The sequence below is a fragment of the Simochromis diagramma genome, unplaced genomic scaffold (assembly GCF_900408965.1).
Source record: "Simochromis diagramma unplaced genomic scaffold, fSimDia1.1 OVJJ01000457.1, whole genome shotgun sequence".
Taxonomy (NCBI): Eukaryota; Metazoa; Chordata; class Actinopteri; order Cichliformes; family Cichlidae; genus Simochromis; species Simochromis diagramma.
In genome coordinates, this window is record NW_024387277.1 from 11,718 (window position 1) to 38,772 (window position 27,055).

At 41.4% G+C, this 27,055-nt stretch overlaps 1 protein-coding gene across 2 annotated transcripts; it reads right to left on the bottom strand.

The window, feature by feature from the left end:
- Positions 1-1,934: 1,934 nt before the first annotated feature.
- znf408 (zinc finger protein 408) lies at positions 1,935-25,860 on the bottom strand. 2 transcript variants are annotated; one of them, XM_040002841.1, is made up of 9 exons: positions 25,709-25,860; positions 23,680-23,965; positions 18,853-18,911; positions 16,747-16,946; positions 11,547-12,304; positions 10,046-10,255; positions 9,620-9,743; positions 6,822-7,055; positions 1,935-4,006 (listed from the first exon to the last, which is right to left on the bottom strand). In XM_040002841.1, the coding sequence occupies exons 2-9, from the start codon at positions 23,959-23,961 to the stop codon at positions 3,366-3,368; spliced, it is 2,508 nt and encodes an 835-aa protein (XP_039858775.1). In that variant the 5' UTR covers positions 23,962-23,965; positions 25,709-25,860; the 3' UTR covers positions 1,935-3,365. The 2 variants fall into 2 exon arrangements, with proteins under 2 accessions (XP_039858775.1, XP_039858776.1); XM_040002842.1 differs by lacking the exon at positions 25,709-25,860 and adding an exon at positions 25,551-25,671.
- Positions 25,861-27,055: the final 1,195 nt, after the last annotated feature.

Sequence of the window (27,055 nt, forward strand, 5' to 3'; positions counted from 1 at the left end):
TGACCCAGTGTTTCTGTATTACTATTGAACTTTGATTTTGTCATCGTTTATCTTTTCTTGTCTTTTAGTCTGTGTCTGTTCTGTTTCCTGTTTTACTTTGAAAGTCTGTGTCCTATGTCAGTGTATTGAGTTTTGCTTCTCCTTGGTCTTGACATGTCTGATTACTCCCAGCTGTGTTCCCCTTCTGTGTCTCATTCCCTCGTTATCCCCCTGTGTATTTAAGCCTTGCGTTTCCCTCTGTTAGTCGCTGGTTCATCTGTGTGTCTACCCCTGTATTTCTGCTGTGTGCTTCTCCCTGCTCCAGGTTTCTCGTTGCAGGTTTTTGTTCCTTTCATTATTATTTTGTCGCTGTTCCCAGTTTAGGTTTTTGTTAGCGTAGTTCCCTGCAGTGCTCTGCTTTGGTTTATATTTTGCCTTTCTTTGTTAATGAACTTTCTCACAGCTACGCTGTCGTCCGTGCCTGCGTTTGGGTACAAATCCTCCTCCTCCAGATGATCTGCCTCCCAGATTGTGACAGTTAGCTCATACAAGAAGATTGTCGGCTGGTTTTATTGAATGATATTTTATTTATCTGGTTTCATTTCTTATCATCTGGGCCTTCACATTAATAGCTTAGCACGTCCTTTCTTCTTTACACCCATCGTCTGATACTTACTGGAGTCCAGTTTATGGGGACAACAGTCTGATGCCCAGACCACTCTACCATGAATTATTCCAAAGCCTGAAGAGATCTGCCCCAGGGCTTCGATCTGGTGGGACATTTCCCCATCACCTCACATGCCTCCAATACTATCAGACAGAGTGAGCCTCACTCTGTCTTTAAGGCTGAGCCCAGAGTCTCTGCAGAAAAGCTGGATCTGCTTGTATCCCCAGTCTCAGTCTCCCGGTTCTAAGACAGCAGACAGTAGTGTTTAAAAAAAAAAAAAAAACTGTGACAGCCTGAGGTTCTTCTTTCGTTTTTGTGTCTCTTAGCTTCGTAAGGTTTCTTTTCTTCACTTCTACATATGAATTAAAGTGAAGTAAGTCTAGACTACTCTAGTGGCTGTGTATATTTCCAAGGACTAAACAGAAAGATTGTAAATTGTGGAGTAGATGAAAGTGACTCTAAAAACATTATTCAGACAGCTCGCTTTATGATATAGACTTTGTCTGGATGGACATATTTGCCATTTCCCCTCCAACATTAAATACCCCACAGTGCAGTGTAATGTGCACGAGTTTAAACTCCATCCACAATATGAAGAGCAAAACGTGAATGGGTCTGAATTGATGGGCTGCAAAATGATACTTTTTGGATCCTTTCTAATGCTTTTCTTCTTCCTGCCTTCAGCAGCTTTGGGAGACATTTTCATTCCTTTTGAGAGCCGATGGTAGAAAGGTGAAGGAAATGAGGTGAAAGAGAAAGGGGATGACATGCAACATAAGTTCTCCAGGCAGCCTCCAACCACAGACACTGCAATTACATGGTGACTGCCTTAAGCCCTGAAGCCTGTGAGTGCCCTTAAGTCTGCTTAACCTCCCAAGAACGCATTTTTCAAAACAGAAATTGCACAAGTGCTTCCTCTCACTATTACATGAGAAAACAGCCTAATATATAGCCACCACCTAAAGCACACCTTACAACATGTATCCTAATGTGGAAATTTGAATTGTGCTCATCCCTACGGTCCAGGCTCCTTGTCACTCACAATAGTTGTCTGTATATACGTCTGTGTGGGTCTATTATCTTAGTGAAGTGTTTATTTTAAGATTCAGGCCTCAAATCTTTGCACAGTGCCGCATGTTCTCCTGTCATTTCCACGGGGGAATTAGTTAGATCCCATTTGTTCGAACAGCCTTTTGTCTTTAATGATGAGTGGGATCCCTGATTGAAGCGCACCTTTATAACATGGCATCCTACACAGAGAGAATACAACAAAGGAGGAAAGGTTAGATTAAAGGTCAAACACCCATTTATTCTCATCATTTGTCTTTGCAGGCCTGACTGCCATGTACAACAGCACAAGGACAGAATCTTACATAACAGCCTATTTTAGACCTCAAGTGATAAAAGAACACGTGGACAAAGCTCATAACACAACTGCAATATAAAGGTGTCCTTCCCAGAACAACGAGTGTAAAAAGTTTAGCTAGAAAAACAACAGTTAATGGATTTAAATCCAGTCCTCTGAGAATGTAGACAGAACTGTGTCAGCTGTTACAGCTGCTCTCTGCCAAAGTCTAATCTGCCCTTCCTGGTCTGGTTTGCACCTTACTGTAAATCTTCTGTATTTACGTGTAGACACTGATCGGCCTGAGATACGCCCACCTCCTCAAGAATGTTCTTGTTGTGAAGTTGTTTTTCTTAACCATGGAGAGGTAGACTTTTTGGTATTGCTGACAAGTTCAACAGTTAATGCAATACTTTGGATAAACCCCTTGAGTTAAAGCTGAAAGTCTGCACTTTAATCATATTTTGACTGTTTGATTTACAGTTCTCTGTATCATCATAGAGCAGCAAAATCACAAAAACGATACCATCGTCTAAAACCTCATGTACACACAGTTGTGGTCAAAAATTTGCATACACTCATCATGGTCATGAATATCATGGTAAGTCTGGGCTTTAATAACTTTAAAGAACAAGAATTTGGAGCACGATCAAAAGAAGCCTAATGGATGATTTCTATGTAACTGCAGACTCTCAGATCTGTAACTGGACATAAGTATGATGTGTCAGCATATTTCCAAGGTCTGTAGGACGACCAAATCTGTCACCCAAACAGGAATCTGTTTAGGAACAACCCAGGAACCAGTAAGCCTTAAATCTTCCATGAACTGGCAGCTGCTGGAGCACCAGCACCACGAGTGAAGCCAGTTACTGTAATGGACTGATTGTGCCAACCAAGAATGAAGCCTCTGCTACAAAACATCCATGAGCTCGACTGACGTGTGCAGCTGCCTTCTGGAGAAAGTTTTATGGTCAAACGAGACAAAGATTGAGCTCTTTGGTTATAATGACAAGACCCTGTTTTTATTTTGTTTCTTTTAACTCAAGATAATAACCAAGTAAATGCAGAGGATTTGATGCCAATTTTACAGCATAAGTGCTGCGCATCAGCAGTAAATGTCAGCACTGGGTGTCAACAGTTCGCTCGTGTTCAGAGCTTTTTCTATACACCCACACTTTCCTGTACAGAAGGCAGACAAGTAAGTGTGCATCGTTTGATGGCAGCTAATCCATCAAATTAGTTCACAGCTGTTCTGTAAAGGTCATTCAATGGCAATAAAACGTACCAAAATAAATAAACCGTTGATGAGGTAGGTTAGAGGAAGGGCTTAAATACTAAAGATGTCCTCAAAGGGTTCAGAAGCCATGATCACAGCTACACTGTGTTTATCTCTACTGTCTGAGCAACAGAGCAAAGTCCACTTCCTTCTTCTTGTAAGATCAGGAGCTCTCCTACCGCCTGCTGCCCGTGGACCACAATGCACTGCTCTGCGCTTTCCGATATCAAAACCTCCACCAGCTCCTGTTCTGTCCCTGCAGGCAGCGAGCCCTCCGAGGTGAAGAGCAGAGGAGTGGAGCTTGGCGCTGACAGGTCGTCTGTGTGGACGTACACGACGGCGTGCTGGATGTTAGCTACGCTATCTCCCTCTCTTGAGTCAAGTGTCTTTAATTTTGCTTCCTCTTCTCCTTTTTCTTGTGATCTTCTCTGCTTCACCTCACCTCCGTCCTTCTCTGCTGTGCCCTGAGGGTTCTTCTTGGGTCTGCCTCTGATTGGCTTTGGGTGACTGCATCCTGAACTTGCTAACTCTTGTGGAACCTCCTGATTTCTGGTGTGCATCTCCTCTCCATGTCCTTCTTCTTCCTCTTTTTGAACTCCTCCGTCTGTCCTGTGCTGAGCTTGGTGCCTCAGCAGACTTTGTCTCACAGTGTAGGAAGCGCCGCAGTGGCAGGTGTATGGTTTCTCCTTCATGTGGGCCGACTTCACGTGTCTCCTCAACTTGGTAGCCAACGTGTAGCCTAGACAGAAAATTCAAAAGTACACTTCAAATGCAAAGATTCACCAAACATGAATATACAATCTGCTGACTCAGATTAGCAGCTTGTAAATCAACCCTAAAGTATACCCTGCTTTATCCTCCTTTTTCACTTTAATGGCTGGTGTAGTATATCTATATATTTGTCAGGGTCAAACTTTAGCAAGTTCAGAGCATAAAGTTACAGTCCAAGCTGCACAACATGTCTCTACACATGAGCTGAGCATGAGTTTATTTTAATCCAAGGTCATCTGTCATCAGAAAAGCACAAAGAGTGGAAAACAAATTAAACGTGGATGATGGAAGATGAGCTGACTCGTTGTTTGCAGCTGTGTTGCTTTTTACACCTGTATTGTTTTTTGTACAGTGGACGTCTGATTTCATAACCCATCATTATTTTAATGCAATTTACAAAATCAAGAAAAATCTGATATATTACAGCCGTTGTATGTAAAGCACTCAAGGCCTGTGTTTATCTAAGAAATATGATCCTCTGGAAAAAAGGTTTAAACTAAGAACAGCTCACTTGAAGAAATCATTTTCTTCATTAGTCTCTCACGTCAATGTGGAGGAGTTTCAGCTCACTCTTCTTTACAACATGGCTTCAGTTCATTGAGGACTGTCGACATTCATCTATCTTAAGGTCATGTTAGAGCATTTTAATCAGGTCTGGACTAACTGGGCCTGGAGTGCTTGGAATCTTTATCCTGCGGCAAAGCTCCATCTCACACACACCGACTGCAGAGTACTTCAGTGTACAGGGGAGGTCACGATCAACCGTGACTACAAGGTGCCCACCGCTCCACCACCCTGCCTGACAGATGATGAGGTGTTTATTTCTCACCAGTTATGGCCAAACATGTCCTCGTATTTGTCCAAAGGACTTTGTTCCATGCTCTGTTTAGAGAGACGAGGCTTTCAGTTCAGTCTTTTTTTGATTTAACTGTCATGAACTTTTACATTTAACATACTCGTGAGAGCTGTAGAGCCTCAGGTGTAGCTGTTTGTCTGAGCTTTGCACAGTTTGAGCCTGGGTGGATCTGTTTGGATGTGCACTCCTGGGAAGACTGCGGCTTCATATTAACACACACCTACATGCAGCACACTGTCAAACCTCCTGCTTTTGGGGAGTCAGGCTCACTTATACATTTGATCATCAACACCTGCCTCTTATTTAGGGTGCACTTGTTTCTTCACAGGACTGTAAAGAGTACTCTGAAAGTTCTTCTTCACAACACTAAATAACCCTTCATGTATCTGTCAGTAATATAACGTCCCTGCTCACTGCTGTAAATACAAGAACAGAATTAAATGAGGTATAAATACATCTCAGTTGTCCGTGAGAGATAAAACGTTTCTTGCATGTGCTGAACATCAATAATAAAACCCTGAACTTGATGGATGCATACTTTCTGTTTGATGCTTCGTAAAAAGAAAGCTGGCCCAAGTCGTAACGAGTAGTTTGTGTTTTCCAATCATGCATGCAGAACACAACGTTTGCAGATGAGTGAGACAAACGAGGCTATTTGGAGGGAAATTGTCCAACTTTCCTCATTTTAGGTTCAGCTGCAGTTTTTAACAAAAAAATAATTTCTAGTTCTTTGACAAAATAACAAAACAGAGAATATAATGTATATAAGGGGGCCTAGTGATTGACACGCACTGTTGGTTATATCGATGCTTGTTTTGACTCTTAAACCATCTTTAAGTGGTTCACTGATCTGACGGATGGTAACACACTTCCAGGTTTTTCTTGTGGATGAAGCAGGTTTCTGAGATTGGTGCGGTGCTCTTACTGTTGGCTTATTTATTCATCTTTTCAGGCTCGTAAATGTGCACATTATTTTTTTACACCTTTGGTAAATGGCCTGCATTTGTATAGCGCTTTTCTAGTCCATAGGACCCCAAAGCGCTTTACACTATATTCAGTCATTCACCCATTCACACACCCATTCACACACTGGCAATGGCAAGCTACATTGTAGCCACAGCTGCCCTGGGGCGCACTGACAGAGGCGAGGCTGCCGGACACAGGCGCCACCGGGCCCTCTGACCACCACCTTTAAATGCAGAATGACTTGCTAAATATAAATGAATGCCTTTAAATCAATTGTAATCATTTTCCTTATATTGACTCATGTGTATTTTTGCACACATACTGTAGTTGTGCTTCATTTGTTTGTAGTAAGAGGGAGAATACATCTCTACGTTTGATTCAGATTTTGACTCTTCAGGGTTTGATTTGAGGCTTTTGTGTTTAAAGGTTTAGTTGTTAATATCGATCACCCTACAGCGTGACTGAAAAGCCTCCCGACTAATGCCTTGTGGTGTGTGTGGTCTAAATGTGGGTTTCTCATAGTGTCGTTTTCAGAGGTTTTAAAGTGCATTTAATTAGAGCTCCTACTCTATAGCTTACTTCTCTGAATCCATAAGGCTTGTGTTTTTCTATTTAATGTACTCAACTTACTGGTTTTCCAACTGGGATAGTATATATAAAGCATACTGTGCTACACAGAGTTACAAGATGTCACAGAGGTAATTATGCAGAATTATACATTTATACACATTACAGGACTTGAGGGATTTCTCATCCTGTTTCATCCAGGCCGGGTCACGGGGGCAGCAGCCTAAGCAGAGAAGCTCAGACCTCCCTCCCCCCGGCCACCTCCTCTGGCTTATCCGTGGAACACGAGGCGTTCCCAGGTCAGCCGAGAGCGTGTCCTGGGTCTGCTGCAGAGCCTCATTCCTTGCTTTAAAAAAATGATTTGACTTATAAAGCTTTAATATGCAGCTCTAACCTTTTCCACAGATAGGGCAGCAATGGGGTCTTTCTCCAGTGTGCAGTCTCTCGTGGGACCTTAGGCTGTGGGGGTCCCTCAGCGATTTTCCACAGTAGCTACAGAGAAAACCGCCTCCGGTGTGGGAGAACATGTGCCGACGCAGCTCCGGTTTTTGGGAGAATGTCTGACTGCACTCTGAGCAGGAGAACGGCTTCTCTCCATTGTGGATTCTCAAGTGGCACTCAAGGTTTCCTGCACACACAAACAGACAGAGACAGTTGCTTATTAAAAGGGAGGGGTCGGGGGGGCTGTAGCAGCAGTGGGAGCAGGGGAATGATGCATTTGTCCAGTAACGTGTTGCTGGTGTCACTTTGACGAATGGAAAGATAAACTGCAGGAATTGATCACAGCTGGAAGCGACATCGAGTGGAAGGAAAACAGCAGGGTAACAGTCACTTATTGAAAATAATGATGACGTCAGTGTGACCAGAACAAATGTGACATTTTGGGAAACACTTTACAACAGTAAGAAAGTAACACGTTTACTTTTCAGCAGCGTATCGAGTTGAGAAGATCAATATCAATTTGATCTGTGTGGTTCAGGGAGACGACTAACACTGAAAACCTGCTTCATTTATGACACTGCAGTTTGAGCATTTCTGTGTTTCCATTAAACTGTTTGCCTGTTATCCAAATCAAAGGTCTCACTTTCACATCTATGGACAATTAACTGAACCCCACTAACTGCTTGTCTTTGACCTGTGGGAGGAGACAACCCACGCACACAGAAAGGCCACAGGGTGGCGTCACACTCGGGACTTTCAGTGATATCCTGGGACACGACTTTAACAAAATGTCTCTCGTCTCATTTTGCTTTCACTTTCATGATGATGCCTTTATAGCATCTCACTAAGAGAACTGTGAGAAATGACCAGCAGAGTGAAATTATGAATTATAAGAATTTAGCGATTGTGATTCCCTTATCTATTTTACTTATTGATTTCAATCCTTATTGATTCACTTATCATTTCTCATTGTGCTCTCAGCTTAGCATTAGCTTGCAAAGAGCTGAAGTAGCATGATGCAACTTTACTGCTGCACTCTTGTCCTTTTGTGTAATAAACATAAAAACGTACATGCATATTGTAGTGCAACAGCAGCAGGACCGACAGGCAAGCAGACCAACAATTCCAAGGAACTGGACTACTGGGAACCAGTTCTCTATAAGGACTGGTTTTTGATTCCCATATTCACCAGTCAATTCAATACTTACTAACACATCTACATTAAAAAAGCTGCTGCCCCCCCCCGAATAAAAGAGCAGCAGCTCTGACTGCCTCTGAGTGACTGAGCCCCTCAGCATATGTCAAAGGCTGAGCCCACAGAGTCCTTCTTAGATTAATAGACACATTGATGATTTATTGATCCCTGTTATATCAGCAGGATAAAGAAATAAAAATAGCACAGTCCACAATAAATGAGCACAGTAAAGTGCCACAGGTGCATAGTGAGGGTCTTATACTGTGAGAAAATCCAAATCAAAGAGTAAAAAGTAAAACTAAGAATTTGCATTAATAAATAATATGTCCCCTATAAATCAAAGAAACTGCTGCAAGAAGATATAATACAGAATCTATTAAGCCCGACAGGTGTGTTCACCTGTGACAGAAAGGAGAGTTACTGTACAGCTGCAGGAATGATTTCTGCCTCATGGCAGCACCAGGGAGAAGCAGCTCTGCTGCCTCAGTGGAGCAGGTGAAATTATGGACTTCATCAATCATCTTCCTCACTGCATAGTGTACAAATGTAATATTGGGTTCTCTTCAATGATGTTTTAGGTCATATCTATGGAGAAATATAGAACAGTCTAAAAACTGCCGAAAAAACGATCAATGTTCTCAAATAAACTGGCAAAACAGGAAGCCGGTATATTTTATAATCGTGCTAAAGTACACTAATCAGCTGATTGTTAGTTTGTGTGGCGCCCCCTACAGCGGCGGGGTATGGACCTTTTTTTTATTTTTATTGCACAAAAGGATGAGTTGGTAAAGTGCAAACTGCACACAGGACAGAAACAGCTGTGCTAGAAGCATCTGCACATGTAGCCTATAGGTTTATTTTGTTAAATGTAATAAACACACAATGAAGTGAACCAACAGCACTATCTGTCTACATCTAGACTCAGGCATTCCTACAGGCTTCATTTACCTTGTTTAGTATTTGTTAATTGTGTCAAAATGTTGCTTTAGAGTTTGCTGCAGCACATATATGAAGCGCCTCGAGGCGACTCTTGTTGTGATTTGGCGCTATATGAATAAAATTGAATTGAACCATAGAGACAACCATGCAATCTGAAATAAAGAGCACCCTCATTAAAGTCGGACGAACTGATTACACCTGATAATAAAATATTAGCAGGCCGGTTATTAAAGAGAAGCAGTGTTTAGATCATGCAGTTACTAATGATCATAAAACAAAAACCTTCTGACTGCCAACAGGCAGCGTGACAGAGAATCTCACTGCTGGTCTGAAAGCTGAAATGACTTTGACAGTCACAGAGTTTCAACTAAAATATGCAGACTTATGGCTAAAACAGCTGTTTGCATTTTTTCTGTCTCTTTTCTGCTCATCACATATTTTCTTTAATTATGAAGAAGTGACTTACGAAGCAGGTATGTCTGACAAATTTATTACATTTTCTTATATTAAAACCAGACCTGGTGTTCTGTAAAAAGTTGGCCATTTCCAGCCGAGCACATCTGACCAGTGATCAGCTTGTTGCAGCTGAAGGATCACACCCACGCCTCGGACGTTACCTTTCTGACTGAAGCACTTCCCACAGTGCTGACAGATGTGAGGTTTTTCCCCCGTGTGGAGTTTCATGTGGTTCCTCAGAGAGCCCGAGTTAGCCAGAAGCTTGCGGCAGACTGTGCACTGCACCTGGGAGAGGAGAAACACAAAAGCAGCACGTCTTCTTTCCTTCTTATTAAACATTTTCACTTCAAACTGCTGTTCAAGGAGAAAAAAAAAGGAAAACAAGACTGGCGTGTAAATTTAAAGATGCTACGTGAGTGATTTCAAACTGTGGTGCTGAGACACAAACAACACTGGGAAACAGCTTTCTTCACTGCACACAGGAGGAAATGAATCAATTGTATGCACTGTCCTCCTTATTAAAATTACTTGAAAATGTCGGCGCATGTGAGAGAACAAACACCTAACAGAGTGGAACTCTTCCCTACCTTAGGAGGCTGAGTGTAGCTCATTCTACTGCAGTGAAGGAGGCGGTGGATGCGTAGGGATGGGCGTCGTGCGAATGCCTTCCCACAGTGCTCACAGGTATAGGGTTTCTCCCCCGTGTGCAGGACCATGTGCTCCTTCAGGTCCCGCTTCAGGCCGTACGTCTTCTCACAGTGAGGACAGGAGAAGGGACGCTCCCCGCGGTGACTCATCTACACATAAATAGATTTTATACAATATTTAACTCAATCTGTTTCTTCTTGTTCAGTGGATCATCTGCCTCCCCCGCACCCTACCCCAAGCATCTTCTCCTCACATGTATGTGAGGAGATGTCCTCTGCATGTCCACCTTCTCTTCCTCCTTTCCTCCTGCCTGGCAGCTCAACCTTTCTACTACCCCTCCTCTCCATGCACATGTCCAAACCATCTCAGCCTCTCAAACTTTGTCTCCAATCCACTCAACCTGACCCCCCAAAAACATTCTGGTGTGCAATTCAGAGGCCACTTTTTCTACTCCTTGGCACAACACTTTTTGTGTCCACCACTCAGAATAAAAAAAGAAATAAAAACATTTAAAAACTGTGTTTTTGCTTTACTTTTACTGTACTGGAGGAGAGGAATCATTCAGGGACTCAAAGCCTGGACATAAAAAAGGACACGCTGAACAGCACGGAGAGAAACAAAGATGTGTGAGGATGTCTACAGGTGTAAGCAACCTGCCTGTGGTTTAGCATCCAGACTTTCCAAAAAATCTTACAAGTTGCTCTGACCCTGTACGGTCTCAGATGAACAACAGCACTTTGACTGGAAATTGCTGCAGTGACAATTTACTGCTTTTTAAGTGCACTTTTCCTAGAAAAGTGCATTTAAGACCCTTTGTAAGGACCTCCATCCAACCTGATTTTTCTCAAACTTCAGCTCATCGCAGACATATTGCTGTACTGTGTATATACAGATCAGCCACAGCATTCTGATCACTACCTCAATCATTTGGTTTTTGTATTCAAGAAGAGGAGAAAATAAGAGAATAAGAGGAGAAAAGGGAGCAACTGGGTAAAAAAAAAAAAAAAGGCATGAAATGAAAGAAGAGGCTTTTGATCTGGTTCTAATAAAGTGTTTTCCAACTTTTTTTTATTTTTTAACACTACCTACACTGACACTTTACATCATTCAAATAAATACTTTTTGTGCAGCCCCTCAGTTCACCCAGTGTCAGAAACAAGCCGATGTACTTTCATTCCCTCTCACTATAAAACACCTTTCTTCTGATTGGTTGCTCCTTATGACATCATTCAAAGCCAGGACTGAAAACAACTGTCTGAAACAGAGCGTTTGGAACAATCTGGAGCCAGTGTCACAAGCTTTATTGTATATAAGTGAACCTCCTAACTGTAACTATATTAACTATATTTAATATTTGCATTCACCATCATGCGGTGTACTTATGAGATAAAATTAAGGAGTCAAAATAAAGGACTAGTCAGTAAGCTGACTGAGTGATACCTGATGAGCCTTGAAGCTTTCTGCTGACGTGTAGTTTTTCCCACACTCCTGGCAAGTGAAAGGCTTCTCATCCGTGTGACTGAACTGGTGTTTCTTCAAGTGGCCGATCTGGTAGAACCTTTTACCACATATGGGACACTTGTAGCGCCTCTCTCTGGTCTCTGAATGCCACATATGGGCGACTCCATCGGGACAAAGCACTGCAGCCATCTCACCTTCTGGTATCTCTGTTGAGCTTTTTCCATCTTTGGTGGAGGTCTGGCTCTGTGCCTCTAGGCGTTTGGATGAGTCGGGGCGGGCATGGAGTCGCTTCACCCGGCTGTTCAGGCAGTGCACCCGTCGGGGTTTAGCAGCCAGGCGGGAGCTGCAGCGGACAGGAGCGGGTGCAGGGAAGTCTCTGGGCTCTGCCATTATTCCTTCAGCAGAGTTACAGTGTGGCTGACTGTCCACAGGAGACGGGACACTGTCTTTGTTACCAGTTGCTGCTGTGTCATTATCAGGTGTCCTGTCTGTTACACTGTCTGTGGTATCGTCCTGCTGTCTGTCATAGTCTGGACTCGGCTCTGACAGCACCCCCTTGACTCTCTTCCTCCCTTGTGTAATTGGGTGACTCCTCTCGATGCATCTTTTGGGGTTTCTATCTTCATCTTCTTCATCATCCTGCATTTTCTCTTCCTGTTTGTTAGCTGTCACTTCTTTATTGATTGACACACTGGCAGCTGTGGCTTCTGAGTGGTCTCTCTGCTCCACCTTCTCTCCTGACCAATAGAAATACAGTTGCTGTCAAAAGCTGTCAAAAACACCACAAATTCTCTGTTTCCAGCTTTAAATATCGAGAAATCTGCATTTGCTGCTTTTTTCTGCCTTATATTATGGTAAACTGAATATTTTGAGGTTTTTGTGATTTGAGTTGGAGAACAATCAGTCCCTGTTGGCTTTCAAAGGGCAGAGCACTTCCACACATGTTTTTCAGTAGGAGGCTGTAGCTGGTTGCTTAGCCTACAATAAAGACACAGGTAACTAATACACCTCACAAACTAAACAAAGAGCTATAATCTGATTTTACAGAGGTTAACAAATCAGATCATTTCTTAAGCTAGGCTTAAACTAGTTGGCTTCCTGCTGTGGTTAACACAAGACAGGGGCTTTTAAGCTAGTTCTTCCCCTGCCTCCAGAAATTATGCTAATCTAAGATAACAGGCTACTGATGGCAGCCTCAGGGGGAGGAAAGTGCCGTCAACTTCCTCATCTAAGCATGGATACAATCATGTTATGTTGGAAACATCATTTTACTGTACAGCATAAATGTCAGTGTTAAATTATTCTTTACTTCATTGCTTAATTATCACATAATTTTTAACAAGCTATTGCTAGCTCATTCTGGCTAATGTAGCAATTGGTTAAAACATCTAGAATTCAGAACTACCAGATTTCAGACACTGCAGCATTTTTTACATTTTGTATTGCAATACTATGCCATGAGTTTTTAAGAAGTTAAACATGGGGGACTGCAGCTGCGTCTTCCTCCCATATTAATCCTCCTATCGTCAGTATGGACAGTGCTCATCGTTGCCTTCTTTTTTCTTACCGTGCTCACTGTATTCTCAGTAAAAAATCAAATATATCTTTACATTAAAGATGGACATAGTCATTGGACATAGACACCCACTGAACTGTGGCTGTCACAGCATGTCAGGTTTTAAACAAGATGGCAGGATTATGGTATGGATCTCACTCAGAAATCAATAATCGTTCACAGAGCACAACCTGAATCTACTTTGATCCTTTATACACATCCTGTGGCTGACAGTCATTCAATTTGTGCAACACTGCTGTGCCCATAAATGTCACCTCTGCTGACACGGCTCAGTAATCTGGTAAAATTCCAAGCGTTAAAGATTCCGTTTGTCCAGCCTGTACGCCCAAAGACCAGATTTCAAAATGCACACATCAGGTTTACTGTGAAGTAGGACTTTAACTTACGGGGGGCAAAAAAAATTAAACCTTATTTTGGGGCCACAGTGCCAACCTTTATGTTTTACTGGACTGGTAATTCTACGCACGTACTTTTTTATTTTCCACTGACTGAGATTATAATCATAATACTTGATGGTAAATTAGGTTTTCTGGACTCATAAATATAAATACTCCAATTTACCAAACTAACCCACTGGAAGTTGTCTCCTCAGTCATTCTACTCAGTGACTTGAATATGAAGTGTACTGAAGAAAAAGTAAACTTTACAGTAAATGTTTATGCTGTGCTTCTACAGCCTTTTTCCACATTCACTGCAGCCCTGTGTAGACTTGACAGAGATGCGTGTGAGGATGCCAGTGGTACCTCGGCCAGTCTTTAACCTAGCAAATGTGCACTTGTTAGTGCAAAGTGATGATGGTGATGGTTTGCAACTTTGCTGTCACTGACAGCCCAGTTATTTAAGCTCTCACATTTAAAGCAACTGAAGTCTGAATGCTAGAACACAGTTTTTGTATCCTAGCAACAATGAGCGCTTGACAGAAGTGCTCAGAAAATGAGGTCGTAGGCACTTAACACGGAAACAGCAGCCTGTGGACACGAGCCCCATCTGGAAAATAACTCTGTTCAACAAGTGCAGCACAAGAAAAACTGAGCTGTTGTAACCGTCTGTCTTTTATCTCTGGACTGCAGTGAAACATGGACTAAACCAGCTTCAGAACTAATGCCTAAATACGGCAAAGCTTTTGTGCCTCAATTATATCTGTATCACTGTATTTATGTTAATGTTGTGCCTTTATGTCCTAAATATCCACCGAGCACCGCTGTGCTGTCCGTGCGCTAATTAGGTTTAGAAACAAATGTCTTTATTGCATTTAATGACTTATAAACCCATATTTAGACAAACACATACTACTTATGGACAGTAGTTGTCTGTTTTATGATTTGCTTGCTGTGTTTTTCTTCTGGAAGGATTTTAAATATTTTCCATCTATTTCTTTGCTTACCTTTGTTCTTTCATTATTTCTTGTTCATTTTAATTCCTTTATGTACTCGTTATTGTATTCTTTATATTGCAATTTTCTTTCCCCCCTCTAAATCTAATTACTATCTGCCACCACAGCAATGTAACCTCCCTGCAGGGATCAATTGCTTTTATCTTATTATCTTTCATTTAGCATTCAAAATTGTGTTGGAAATGCATTTGAGATTTATAGCTTCAGCCTGAATCAACACGACATAAGCACAAGTTTAATAAGACATCCACAGTCTGGTGCTTTTGGGTATTTTCTGCATGAAGCTCCTCCTCGGTGTCCCATCGATCACAGCATATAACACATCACTCCTCCACAAACATAAATAATAAAAGATAAGCAGAGCTGGAGAGTATATTATTGTCTCTAAAACAAATAAGCTCAACATTTGTTTCCTTCCATTTTCCCTTTTAATTAATGCATTCTGTGTTCCAGATTTTTTTTTACATCTACTAATTATTAATCCCGAGCTTCCATCCTAGTTTTCAGTGACTTTTATCTGACTGCAGAGATTTTTCAGCGTGCAGTTCTCGGCTGAAACTAAATGATGCTGTTAAACATGAAAATAATGTTGACATAGAAGCTGAGACATTCAAGTCTCAGACCTACGAATTGGAAAATGTCCCCCTCGAACCTGCAGGTGAAGCACATAAATCAGTATAGAGAGAAAACTGCACCTTACCCACTTGAACTTCTGTTTGCACACTTCACAACAACAGCTATATGAAGTACAAGAAGTACTCCAAGTACTCCAAGAGTACGACTATTTCCAGCAAATGTGTCTGATTTGTTAACTCATCTTGACATTTGCAAAGGGTTGGATACACAAAGATATATCTATGCAACTTTACCCAAAAACCATCCACCTAGTTGTGCTCGTTTATGCAACTTTACAGTCAGCCGATCATGTGATCCTGGTTTAATACATAAACTCTTACAGATACGGATCAGGAGCCACAGATACATGAACATGTAATAATTGATAGGGCAAAATGTTATCGCAGACGTTGACAGGCTGGTTTCTGATGCTGCTGATCTCCTGGGGTCTTCATTGCAGCAGCACTGAAATGTCTTGTTCATGAGAAGCATTGGGAACTCAGATTACGACTTTCTAACTGCACTGAGCAGAGACAGCCACACAACGGTTGACAAAACTACAGAAACAGTAAGCTGCAGTGGGTTTAAGCTCAACCAAACTAGACTGCTGAAGAGTGGAAATAAGGAGACTTTACTGCTAAAAGTCATTTTATGAATTGAATCCACATATCATCATAACAACAGGCTGATGCTTGTGTTACAGTGTTTTTAACATTAGGACGATCAGCATAACGAGACAATCCCTCGAATAGCCTGTTGATGTCAGCACAGCTTTCCTTGGAGGCCAGACGACCTGATTACAAACATCATCTTCTTTTGGTTAATGCTTAGCCTAGCTTAGTGTAATTTAACTTGTTTGCTAGAAAGCTAACCCTAATAAGGAGCCACATCTGTTTTTTTATTTGTCATTATGTAGAGTTTGTAGCTAGCTGCTCACTGTTAGATTTTTAAGACAGCATTAAGGCGATGCATTGAAAAGCAGCATAAGCATCATATTCTTTGGATTTTCACAGAAACCACTTCATTCAGACAGAAGTAACGAGCTAATACGAAGGCCACATGAAGCTGGGAGGTCTGTAGTGGCTAACTCTGCAGAAAGTCTGCAAATCTGCCTCAGCACCGCTCATTTTACTGGGACTCTCCACCATTTGACCTTAGAACTGAAGAAGCTTCTCGGATGAGAGGTCAAACGTCTTCAAGCAACTTAAAGAAGTCCAGACGCTTTTCTTTCCAAGCTCCTTAGACAGCTTAAGAAGAAAGACGTTCTCTAGGACCGGTGAGGGACAAACCCAAGCGAAAAAGACGATAAATATTGGATTTGAAACTGTTAGTGAAACACAAACTCTTCCTTGCAGATGACAGAAGATGTTGGTCTCTGTGTTAAATAGATAAATAAACCTTTGATCATCTTATATATTAAATGTATTTTAATTGGCTGTGATTTTATTTTAACATGCTGCAAAGTTCTGTGACGATGCAGTTAAAAAAGACAAATACAGATCTGAGTAAAAATCCAACTGAGAAAAAGCTCTAATATTCCTGATATAACATAAATGACAGACTCTGACATGAGGAGACCGTGTTCTCGCTCTCACCTGTATGTCCAGCGGAGTCACCACGAACATGTGAACACACTTTTCCCACGCTGTCAGCGTACAGCAGCAGCTCTGTTCCCGGCTGGATGTCCCGACACAGACGCAGACGGACATCCACACACTCGCCCTCGCACACATCCCCACACACACACTGCACCGACACGTTCTGCTGGGCTCTGCTTGGTGCCTGGCAGGCAAAGCTGGGGGAATTCAACAGAAATACATACTAAAGAAAAATGTATATAATCAGAGAAGCTCCCAGAATTTATAATGCATTATTGCATTTGATTACTGAGAATTAGGGCAAAAAGGCTGAATGCCAACATAATGTATGTGAGGTGATGCATAATGTGGCAGCAGAGTCTATTTGATTACTCTTTATTTTCTTTGTCTGTGTTTGAGTCTCTGATGACCCATCGCAGGAGACAAGCGTCAGAATGTGATGGTAATATTTGTGTTTCCAGTTTCAGTCAGTGAGAGATAAATGGTCCAGTTTTCAATCAGGGAACTGTGGAGTACACTGCCTGCAGGAGGAGGTAATGTGGACGACATGCAGGCTGCAGCACTGAAAAAACAAACCGCCTGGTAGAAACTTCCAGAATGGACGGAGATGGCTGAGGAACAGGAAGTTTCAAATAGTGATGCAGGAGCCATTCCAGCATCCAGATGTTGAATATGATGGGTGCTTTATACGAAAAGCTAAACATTATCTGAACACTCCAACACATCTAAGCAGGAGCCCGTGGTGCTAGCACCGTGGACAGCTGATTCCCCATCACACAGCGAACACGCCTCCACCCAGGCTGCCACTCTCCTTCCATGCCACGCATTGAACACGTACCTGAGTCTAGTAGAATATCTAAGTCTGAATATTTTCAGGAGAAAATCAACGTCTCCCAGTTTGTCTTGTTTCTGCTTCTATTGCATAAGTCACGATGGTAAAATCCAGACTCCAGGCTTACTGAACCAAATCACAATCAATCAGAATACTTCAATAATAAATTATACTGAATGTGACATTGAATCACATCACCTCCATGCATGCTGGACATTCACGGACCCACTCAATGAATATTACACAAACTTTGTGTCCTTGACCACGAAGTTTGTGCTGAAATATCTTAACAGTTATTACCTGCTAACTATACTTAGACTGCACTGTCATGAATTATAATAACATTATTAGCCTTTAGATTAGTGCAATCATTCAATGTCCTGTATTTGAATAAGCAATTATTAATATTTTACCATTTTATTTCCCTGGTACATGGAAATTATCACGCTAACTTGTGTTATTTTTATACAGAGTGTATTTGTTTGCTGATGAAATAAAGGAACGTTGCATTTAAGGAAGTCCAGCCTGTTCAGCCTCATCTGTTTTACTGGGTGAGCTCAGTCACTGTGCATCTGAAGTCCAAATGTGATACTGGACAAAGTAGGTAACCCTCACAATGAATACAGCCTGTGACTTTTTAAGAACTGCAACTCTGTACTGTTAGCATGCTAGCATTGTCTGTGGGACAATGTTAGCATGCTAATGTTACCTTCTGGACAAAGAACCATTGTAAATAAACTTCTGGTCAACCACAAGTTAAAATGTTGCTAGTTGGTTAAACTACTCATTAGTTTTTTTGGTTTATTTAACGTACACCAGCCGATAATGGTTGTAAGATGTTAGCAACCACATGCTAGCAGGCAGATAGCAGCAACGCCTAGCTCCTTTTCTTTGTGACAGGAAGTTGTAAACATGGCGTTCATAAAACCAACCAGACTGACGTGTAACCACACTGAGTGCAGGGTTTGCCACACTGGCATTGGCACACGGCGCCACGCGTGTTCATGACATTTGAAAGCCACTTTAATGATTAGAGAAGCAGTTTCACATGCATCAGGAGTATTTGCAGGGACAGTGTTTGACCTCACCCATTACATCCTGCTCAGTTTTCATAGGTCTACTATACACTACTACAGTTCCTGTAGGACAGTGATGGACGTGACAAATTTGATCTGTTTTTATTTCAGTGGCAATAAATCAGAGGAGGAAGTGTTTGATTTCACTGTCCAAAATAAATCAGATTAAATGTCTGCTTTGAAAAACTGACTTACTTGACCCAGACGGCTCTTTGTATGGAAGCATCTCGAGTTGCTGCTTTCACCACTGAAGCCTGGAAAACACAGTTAATATATGTTTTATAATTCACACACCGTCTCCCATCCTGCACCGGGACTGACTCTGCCATACGTGGATGAAATATGTACTTTTATTATAATGTTCAGAATTGTGATAAGTACCCTCCCGTCTGTCTCAGAGGGGCAGCTTGTGCATTGTACGTGGATTGATCGAGGTGCCCTTGCAAATTATCTGTGAGAAATCTTTTTTTTAAAGATTAATCACAGATAAAGCAACGCATCGCTGACCAGATCGCTTCATGTTTTTTCTCTTTAAAACGTTTGGTAGAAATTACAAGCACTGATTCATTATCTTTCCACAGGGTCTGCACTTAATTAAGCAGAAACACTCCCATTTACTGCTCTTGCTCCGTCTGCTGCCGACACAGCACGGCATCCGACAAAAGCTCCCACACAATGTGAAATCGTTATGAAGCATCTCAAGGCTAACTCCACAATGAGATGCCTCAGTCAGCCAGGAGGGATTCAGGTCTGAGACTTCACTCTGCTGGAACGACGCTCGAACGTTTCTTTTCTTACAGGATCAGCGTGTTTGCTGCAGAGTGCTTACTGCTTTTGTCCTGCAGAGCTGATGTGACGAGCTCAGGTGCAGCCACGATTCAGGCCCAAAGATGAGATAATTGAAGGTTTCTGTACAGGTTAAATTTAATGACTGGTGATTTGTTCTATCTCTGCTCAATGTTAAGCATGCAGAGAGAAACTCTATTATCACATGCACTTATGATGGCAGCGCTTTAAAGGGCATTAAAGTAACAATTTGTCCCACAGCTGCATCATAAAGACACAAAGCTTTGAGGCAGGAGGAAGGAGTAGAGCTGTGAAATAAACACCGAGACAATAAAGAGTCCAAAATCACACACAAACAAATCAGACTGCCGCCCCTTATTGAACTTGACACTAATTTAGTTCACTTTTCAAGTTTGATTTTTCACTCATTCTACATGCAGTAAATATTCAGCACGTTCATCCATGTCCCGGCTTAACCACAGGGCACTGGAGCTTAACCCAGCTTCCACTGGGTGAGGTGGGAGAACACGCTAGAGGAGCGCCAACACAGACAGTATATAACATGGATGGGGCTTCCAGGTGGGAGGCGACAGCCACAGCTCCCAAAAAACACTTCTAGAAAAAAATGGAGGATCATCTGTGGTATGAAACTGCATGCTCATTGGCTAACGAGCTGTCACTCACATGTCGTTAGCCAATGATCGAACAAGAGGGTGTGAACCTCAGTGTTTGTAAATCACAGATTTATGTGATGAAAAATGATATTTTTCAATGATATTTTTTAATGCTCGTTGGTGGTATTCACAGAGTATTTTACTGTATTTTATTAAATATCCATATATATACAAAATCACCATGAAAAATATTGCGATATTATCCCGTATCAGTTTTTTCTCCATCCCTAGTGATGCTCATGAACATTAACTGTGCACAATAACCAGTAAAAACTTTTTCAGGCTTTTACAAATTAAAGGTCACTATGAACAAAAACAGAGAGATATTTTCAGTGAACCGTACAAACAGATTCATGTGAAAATCAGCTCCAGATTATAGCTTTGGAAACAGAGGGGTCGAAATATCAGATACATTAAAACAAAAGGAAAAAGAATAAACATAAAAAGGAAGTTCGCAGTAATCAACAATCTCAAGGAAGTGAAAAGATTTTAGCTGGAAAAATATGATTTTGCTTGTGTTACTAATATTAAAAGCAAACGACGGTGGTGACAGCAGGCAGACAGCACAGTGTGTGTGTGGGGTGTGTGTGTGTGTGTGTGTGTGTGTGTGGGGGGGGGGGGGGGGGGGGGGGGTGTTTGTGTGTGATATTGTCCACTGGTGGTAAAAAAGCTGTCACAAAGAAAGTGACTGCTTTCACCTCACCTGCAGCAGACACTACCTTCTGATAAGTTCAGTGGTTACAGAATGACGAGTGACGTCCTGCCTTCCTGTGGGATAGCTCACTCATCATCACTCACTAGGGCTGTGCGATATGACCAAACTCTCATATCCTGATATAAAACATCTATCGTCCCGATAACGATATAAATCACAAAAAATGTAATGTAATATTTTCTGTAAATTCTGTGAATCTCGGGTTGCTGAAGTGTTTCCAGCTGGGCGTCATGTAGCTGGAGTCGGGTGTTTTAATTGATGCATGAAACTGCACATTTTTAGACATAAGTTGTAACGGCCGCCGTTTTCTTTGTGAGTATTTATTACACGGCGTGCTGCGGGGAAAAGCCTGTTCTAACGTTTGAGTCTAAGGTTTATTTTTTAGCACCTGACGGCTCTTTTTTGCTTCTCATCCGTAAACACTCTGCATCTTTCACGTGATTCCATTTATTTTGAAAAGTCTCAACAGGATCTTGAGCTTTATTGTGAAAGGTTTATGTGGAAAATAAACAAGCGGACACGTGACGCGATGGTTTTACCGTCGTTGTTGCTAACGACAACCCATAAAAACAGGCGCTTGTCCGTCTGTAGTGTGGTTATATTAAATATAAGAGAAATAGAGAACTTTAATTATTAATATAGCCACTACAGTGACCATCAAAACGGTGAAAAAATAAACAGTTTATTTTGCGACACCACGAAACAAACGATAGACATTTTTATATCGTCATCCGATACATATTGTTATATGGAACAGCCCTATCACTCACTATGTAATCATAGTTTGAATGCAGTGTACTTTCTTTTTAGCGTGACTCTTTGGACTCTCCTGAAAGACCCACAAACAAGCAACAAATGAAGGCAGCTGCTGTAAAGGCCTGGCAGAGGAAAAGAAGCATTTTGTGATGTTTGTGGTTTTGAAGGATTTTCATCCAACTGTTAAAATTGTGTGTGTGTGTGTGTGTGTGTGTGTGTGTGTGTGTGTGTGTGTGTGTGTGTGTGTGTGTGTGTGTGTGTGTGTGTGTGTGTGTTCGTGTGTTTAGCCTGTGGGAAGATTTTGTACCTGTAAAAACCCCAGAATGAAAAATAAAAGTCAGTCATTTCAAACACAACTTAATTGTTCGACTTAGAATCCACTATAACAGCGTGCAGAGCCAGTAATGTGTCACTGTCCCAAAGCTTAGGGACCTAAGTGTCATTTAAAAGTTCAGTTGCTGCTTCACCCGTTCTCTCTCCCTACAGGCTGATTTGCTGGCCACTGCTCTGCCAGTCTGTGATATCATTCAGCTGCACCTCCTGTCGTTTTTTTACTCCCACCATCGGGACTCCAGCTCTGCGATGTCACTGAGGACAAGATGTTTGACTTTTACTGGATCAACAGTGTCTGTTTATTTCTGCGAGACAGAATCACTGAAAAGACTTTTAGGAACACCAGTGTGTGTTTACTCTCCTCACTTCCTTACATACCACATGCACAGAATCCAGATCTGTAGCTTGTTTTTGTCTCTGTCAGGCTTACAGTTCTTACACAGCCAAAACAATGTCATGAATCATGATTCACCTGCTGGTCCAACATATATTCTTCTGCACATGCAGCTTTCTTTACATGTCTGAGGCCTTCCACAGCTATTTAGCATGTTTGAACTGGACAGGTGAATACTTGGAGGTAAGTACTTGTCTACAAGATTGTGAGGATAAAGCCAGATGTCTGTCTCTGTGTAACTCTTGGCTACGAGCAGAGAATAATAACAGGAATGTAACCAATGCAGAGGCTTCTTGCGTGAAGACCTTGAAAAAGCCAGCAGCTGTGACATGACGCCGTTGTTGCTCGGGCCAAATAACAGGCTTGTCAGTGAAGCTTCTCAATACTGTCAGTTTAGCGTTCTGGCAACCTCCAGGGCTGAAAAATAAAGCCAACACGGAGGTGCCAAAAACTTCATGTCCTGGAGTTTTGGCTGGCTCCAAACGCATTTCAATCTCCAAAAAGGCCCATGTTAACATGGCCAATTTGACAGCATTATAAAGTTTTTTTACAGCTCTGTACAAAGAGTGGTGTTGGCCTCTGTGGATGGTTTAACCCCTTCATAACAGCTCTATGGTTTTCCTCCAGAGCGACAAAGGAGTGCTGATACAGAGAGCTGTAGCTGCTAGCTGCCCCACAAGCCTCACCTCCACTCATTCAAGTTACTCAACTGGGCAGTTCACACACAGTACAGGTGGTAGTTTAAGTTTAGCAAGCATTTGATTGGTCTTTTGCCCAGCCCTAAACAGCAGTGTCTAAATGTGTGAGTCACACACATACAACTTATAGATGCAGCTCGCTGATATCGGAGCAGTTCCCCCTCTCATCCAAATATGCTCACCGTCACTGTATCCAAAACAAAAACCAACACGGCTGTGACTAAGATGCTGAAGCTTCAAAGTACAGAGTGCAGAAATCTACAATGGGTAGGGTCACTTCATTATGTCCATCTTTTATATACAGTCTGTGATTTTCTCCAAACACTAATACCTTACAGTAGCAAGATCAGACTCCAAACAACTTGAACAATCTCTCCAAACAGCAGCCTATTTGCTATTATCTCCCTGCATTATATGTTAGCTTTGCACACCAGCTGCTGGTACTGCATGCTGAAGCAAACAGAGAACAACAAAGTGCACTGAGTGGATGAAAATAAGGACATGAAAGTGTGCTCACTGATAGCCAGTGCAGATATTTAGATCTGGAAATATTTATAAAATAGGCCCAAATGAAAAATATACACTTCTCCTTCAAAATCAAGCACAGTCAATATTAATAGTGACTATAGCCCACTCTGTCTGCATACTGTGAGCACTGAGCATTACCTGTTCTTCCTCTGTTCTCGTGGTCTGATCTCTTTCGGTCTCAAAGTTTGTGGCGAGTTTGCCGTCTTCACTGTGAATTTCCGGCTCAGCGTGATACTCTGAGGCCCACTCAATGTCCCCGTCTCTCCCCAGCAGGGATCCAGCCTCCAGTGAGCGTCCGACCCACCAAAGCCCCAGCCTGCCCTCGTGGAGACGTGAGGGGCCTACAGCAAAGCCACAGGGAAGCGACGAGTAGAGAAATGAAGCAAGAGCAGATGGGACGGGAGGACCGAGAAAGGCCATCGAGCTGTAGAGAACAATACGAAGCAGGTTACAGGCACGAGTTAAACCAAGGATAACGTTTGTAAACTTGCAACGCTGTGCTGCACATTGTTGGCACTGCAGAAGATCTAAGCGTCCCATGAACCACTTTCATTACAGCTCACTTCCACCACTGTTTACAATAGCTTTTAAACAACAACTAATTTTTACACTACAATTCATTATTTATTGTACTTCATTTGAACTCTACTTTTGAACGCTTATTTGGATCCCTCTTGAATTTTTGCAGAATACTTAAAAGTTCCTGCTGACGTTCAAGATTATTTTTTAGTTGAAATGCTGCTGTAGTTAAAATGCAGCCTTCTGACTGTAATTCCAGGGGCTCATCAAAACTATAGCATTAACAATGTAGGCATTATAGCTACCAAATGAAAAATTCTTAAAGATACAAAACGCCCTGTAAAGCTCAGCTATACCGAAAGGTCTGTAAGACAACAAGCTGTATCTGAAGGCAGGTGCAGCAAAGGTCCAGGAGAGGATCTCAAGGGATGAAACACATCACTGGACAAGGTCCATGGATTCTGCAAAGGATTTTTATCCTAGTATTAAAGTATCTTTCGTATTTATAGCTTAATGTTGCTATATCTCAATATTATATACTAATACTGTTAAGTCTGTGTAAAAGGAGGGGGTATTAAAAAAGTTCAAAACTGGTTAATGCACTATTTGTAAATTATATTTCAGTTTTATTTCCATTTGCAGAAACCAAATATCATTATAACCATCTAATGCTCAAATATAGCTACAACCGGTCATTTCAACAGAGGTGGACTGACTCGTTTAAAGATGCACCATCAAAACTTTGGACTTTTTCTTTTCATCTTGAAAATTGTTGCACTGTTTGTAGTATTTACTTCTCACGTTGTATATTTGACTCTCACCTCTGATTATCTGAAAGGATACTGCTTTAACCTCCTAGGACGTGGCGTCCACATATGTGGACATCACATTTTGGGCTGTCTAGCCACAATGCTAAATTTTACACATTTAGGTGTAAACATGTTCACACGTTTGAAGTAGCACTTCTGGACAAATGTTTCGTGTTTCGTGCGATGTTCAGAAATCTTTGATAATATTTTTACACTGTCACAGACATACGTCTTCCTGCAGCTGTTAGCAGCATTTCAAATGAGCCATACTGCTCAAAGAGGCACAACTGTTTTTTTTTAACTCAGGACACCAAAATAAAGACACCAAATAAAGAGTTTTGCACATCATTTTTTAAATGTGACTTAGTGTTCTATCGAAATTTAAAGCGAATGTCCTCATATGTGGATATCAGTTTTCTCAGAAACTACATCAGGTAAAAAAAAAAAACATTCTTTGTTTTCAATCAGCCCAAATAGCAAAGAGAAATTAAAAATGCATGCCATGAAAGAGTTCGGGTCTAAGGAGGTTGAGCAGGACTAACGCAGGGAACACGCATTTCTGGCCAACTGTGATCGCTACAGCTGCGCTCCTAGGTTAGCTGCAAAGCGTTTGGCTCAGTGTAAGCAGTGCAGTCTCATACAGCGGACCGTGGACTTGGTCCGTTCGTTCAAGGCACCTACGTTGCTGTGAAAGTCAACAGTAACTACTGGTGTCGATGTTTTACAGCCACCAACTTTTCAGCCCGCGTAGCGTTGGTTAGCTAACTAACTAGCAAAAGTCCGTGGACCACAAACGACTTTAGAAGTTATTTCTAGAATTATAATAAATGTGTACATACACAGTGAGCGGTCGCTATCTCGAACAGATAGTTTATTATAACACTATATGTATTCCGCTTGAAACTCTGGGAAAGCCATCGTTATCCAGCAAAAGAAAACATCAACCAAAGTCCGCGTCTTCTATTGTCCGACCTGGAAACTCAAATAGTTCTTTGGTTCCGGACCGGAAACAAGGCTCCCTCTCTCTGTCTCTTTCTTTCTTTCGCGCTCTCTCTCTCTCCCCCTCTCTCTCTCTGGAATCTAATGTCCAATAATTATATTTATAAGCAATTTTTTTTAGTTATTGTCACACTTTTACTTTATATTTCAGTTTTTATATATTTATAAAAGTATTAAAATTATCTACTACATATGTTTATATGTGTTATATATTGTACATATTATATATTTTTTGTTTCTTTTTTGCGCTATTTTGAGCCAGGAAATAGTTATTTTTTTCTGCACTGTTTAGTGTATAGACTGGATGGCAATGAAGTCTATCTATCAATACAGTAATTTCTAATGGTAAAAATAAAAATAAAAAGAGTAAAATTAGTCTTTAATTGCATGCACATAAAAATACATATATATACCTCAAAAACGTAACGCTTGTGACATTTTACTAACTATTTTTTATATTTCTATGTTAGCTGTATAAATTCAGTCCTATTTGTCAGACAGACTAGTCAAAAACTGCTGATCATAGAGGGGTGGAAGGCATGATGAGAATCCATATTTTGTGCTTATCTGGATAATTTTGGGGGGCATTTGCAGAGGAGTGTCCTTTACTTTAGATTTTTAATAATAAAGGCCTTGAGATGAGGCATTGTTTGTCTGATTGAGTGCTGCCCTTAACTGTCAGATTAAGGTTTTTGTTTGTTTGTTTTTTAAGAAAGAAAAAGAAAATAAATAAATAATATTGCATAAAAGCACACAGGCAAACATTTCCAAACCATTCCCATAAAGCAGTATGCACCATCTGCACAAAAGTATGAACACGATGAATCATTTATTTTTCAGACTAACCTGAATTTCAAAAAGAACTAATCTACACAAATAAATAATCTACACGAATAAATAATCTACACGAATAATAACATTTAATAATCCTAGATAAAGAAGTCTCATTCATGACGTCCACACAAAGTATACTAGTCGTCTACAGGTAATCCCCCAGGTTATACTAAGGGGTGACGTTTTGGATTCCTCATGGTAAAAAAAAAGAAGAAGAAGAAAGGTCACAGCTGCAACTCAGAGCTGGCAGCAGCACCACACCATCTAGTGGTCATTCATATATATAGCTTGGGAGGTAGACAGTCTACATCACACGTTTTTCAGTTTAACTTACGCCACCATAGTTTCCCCAG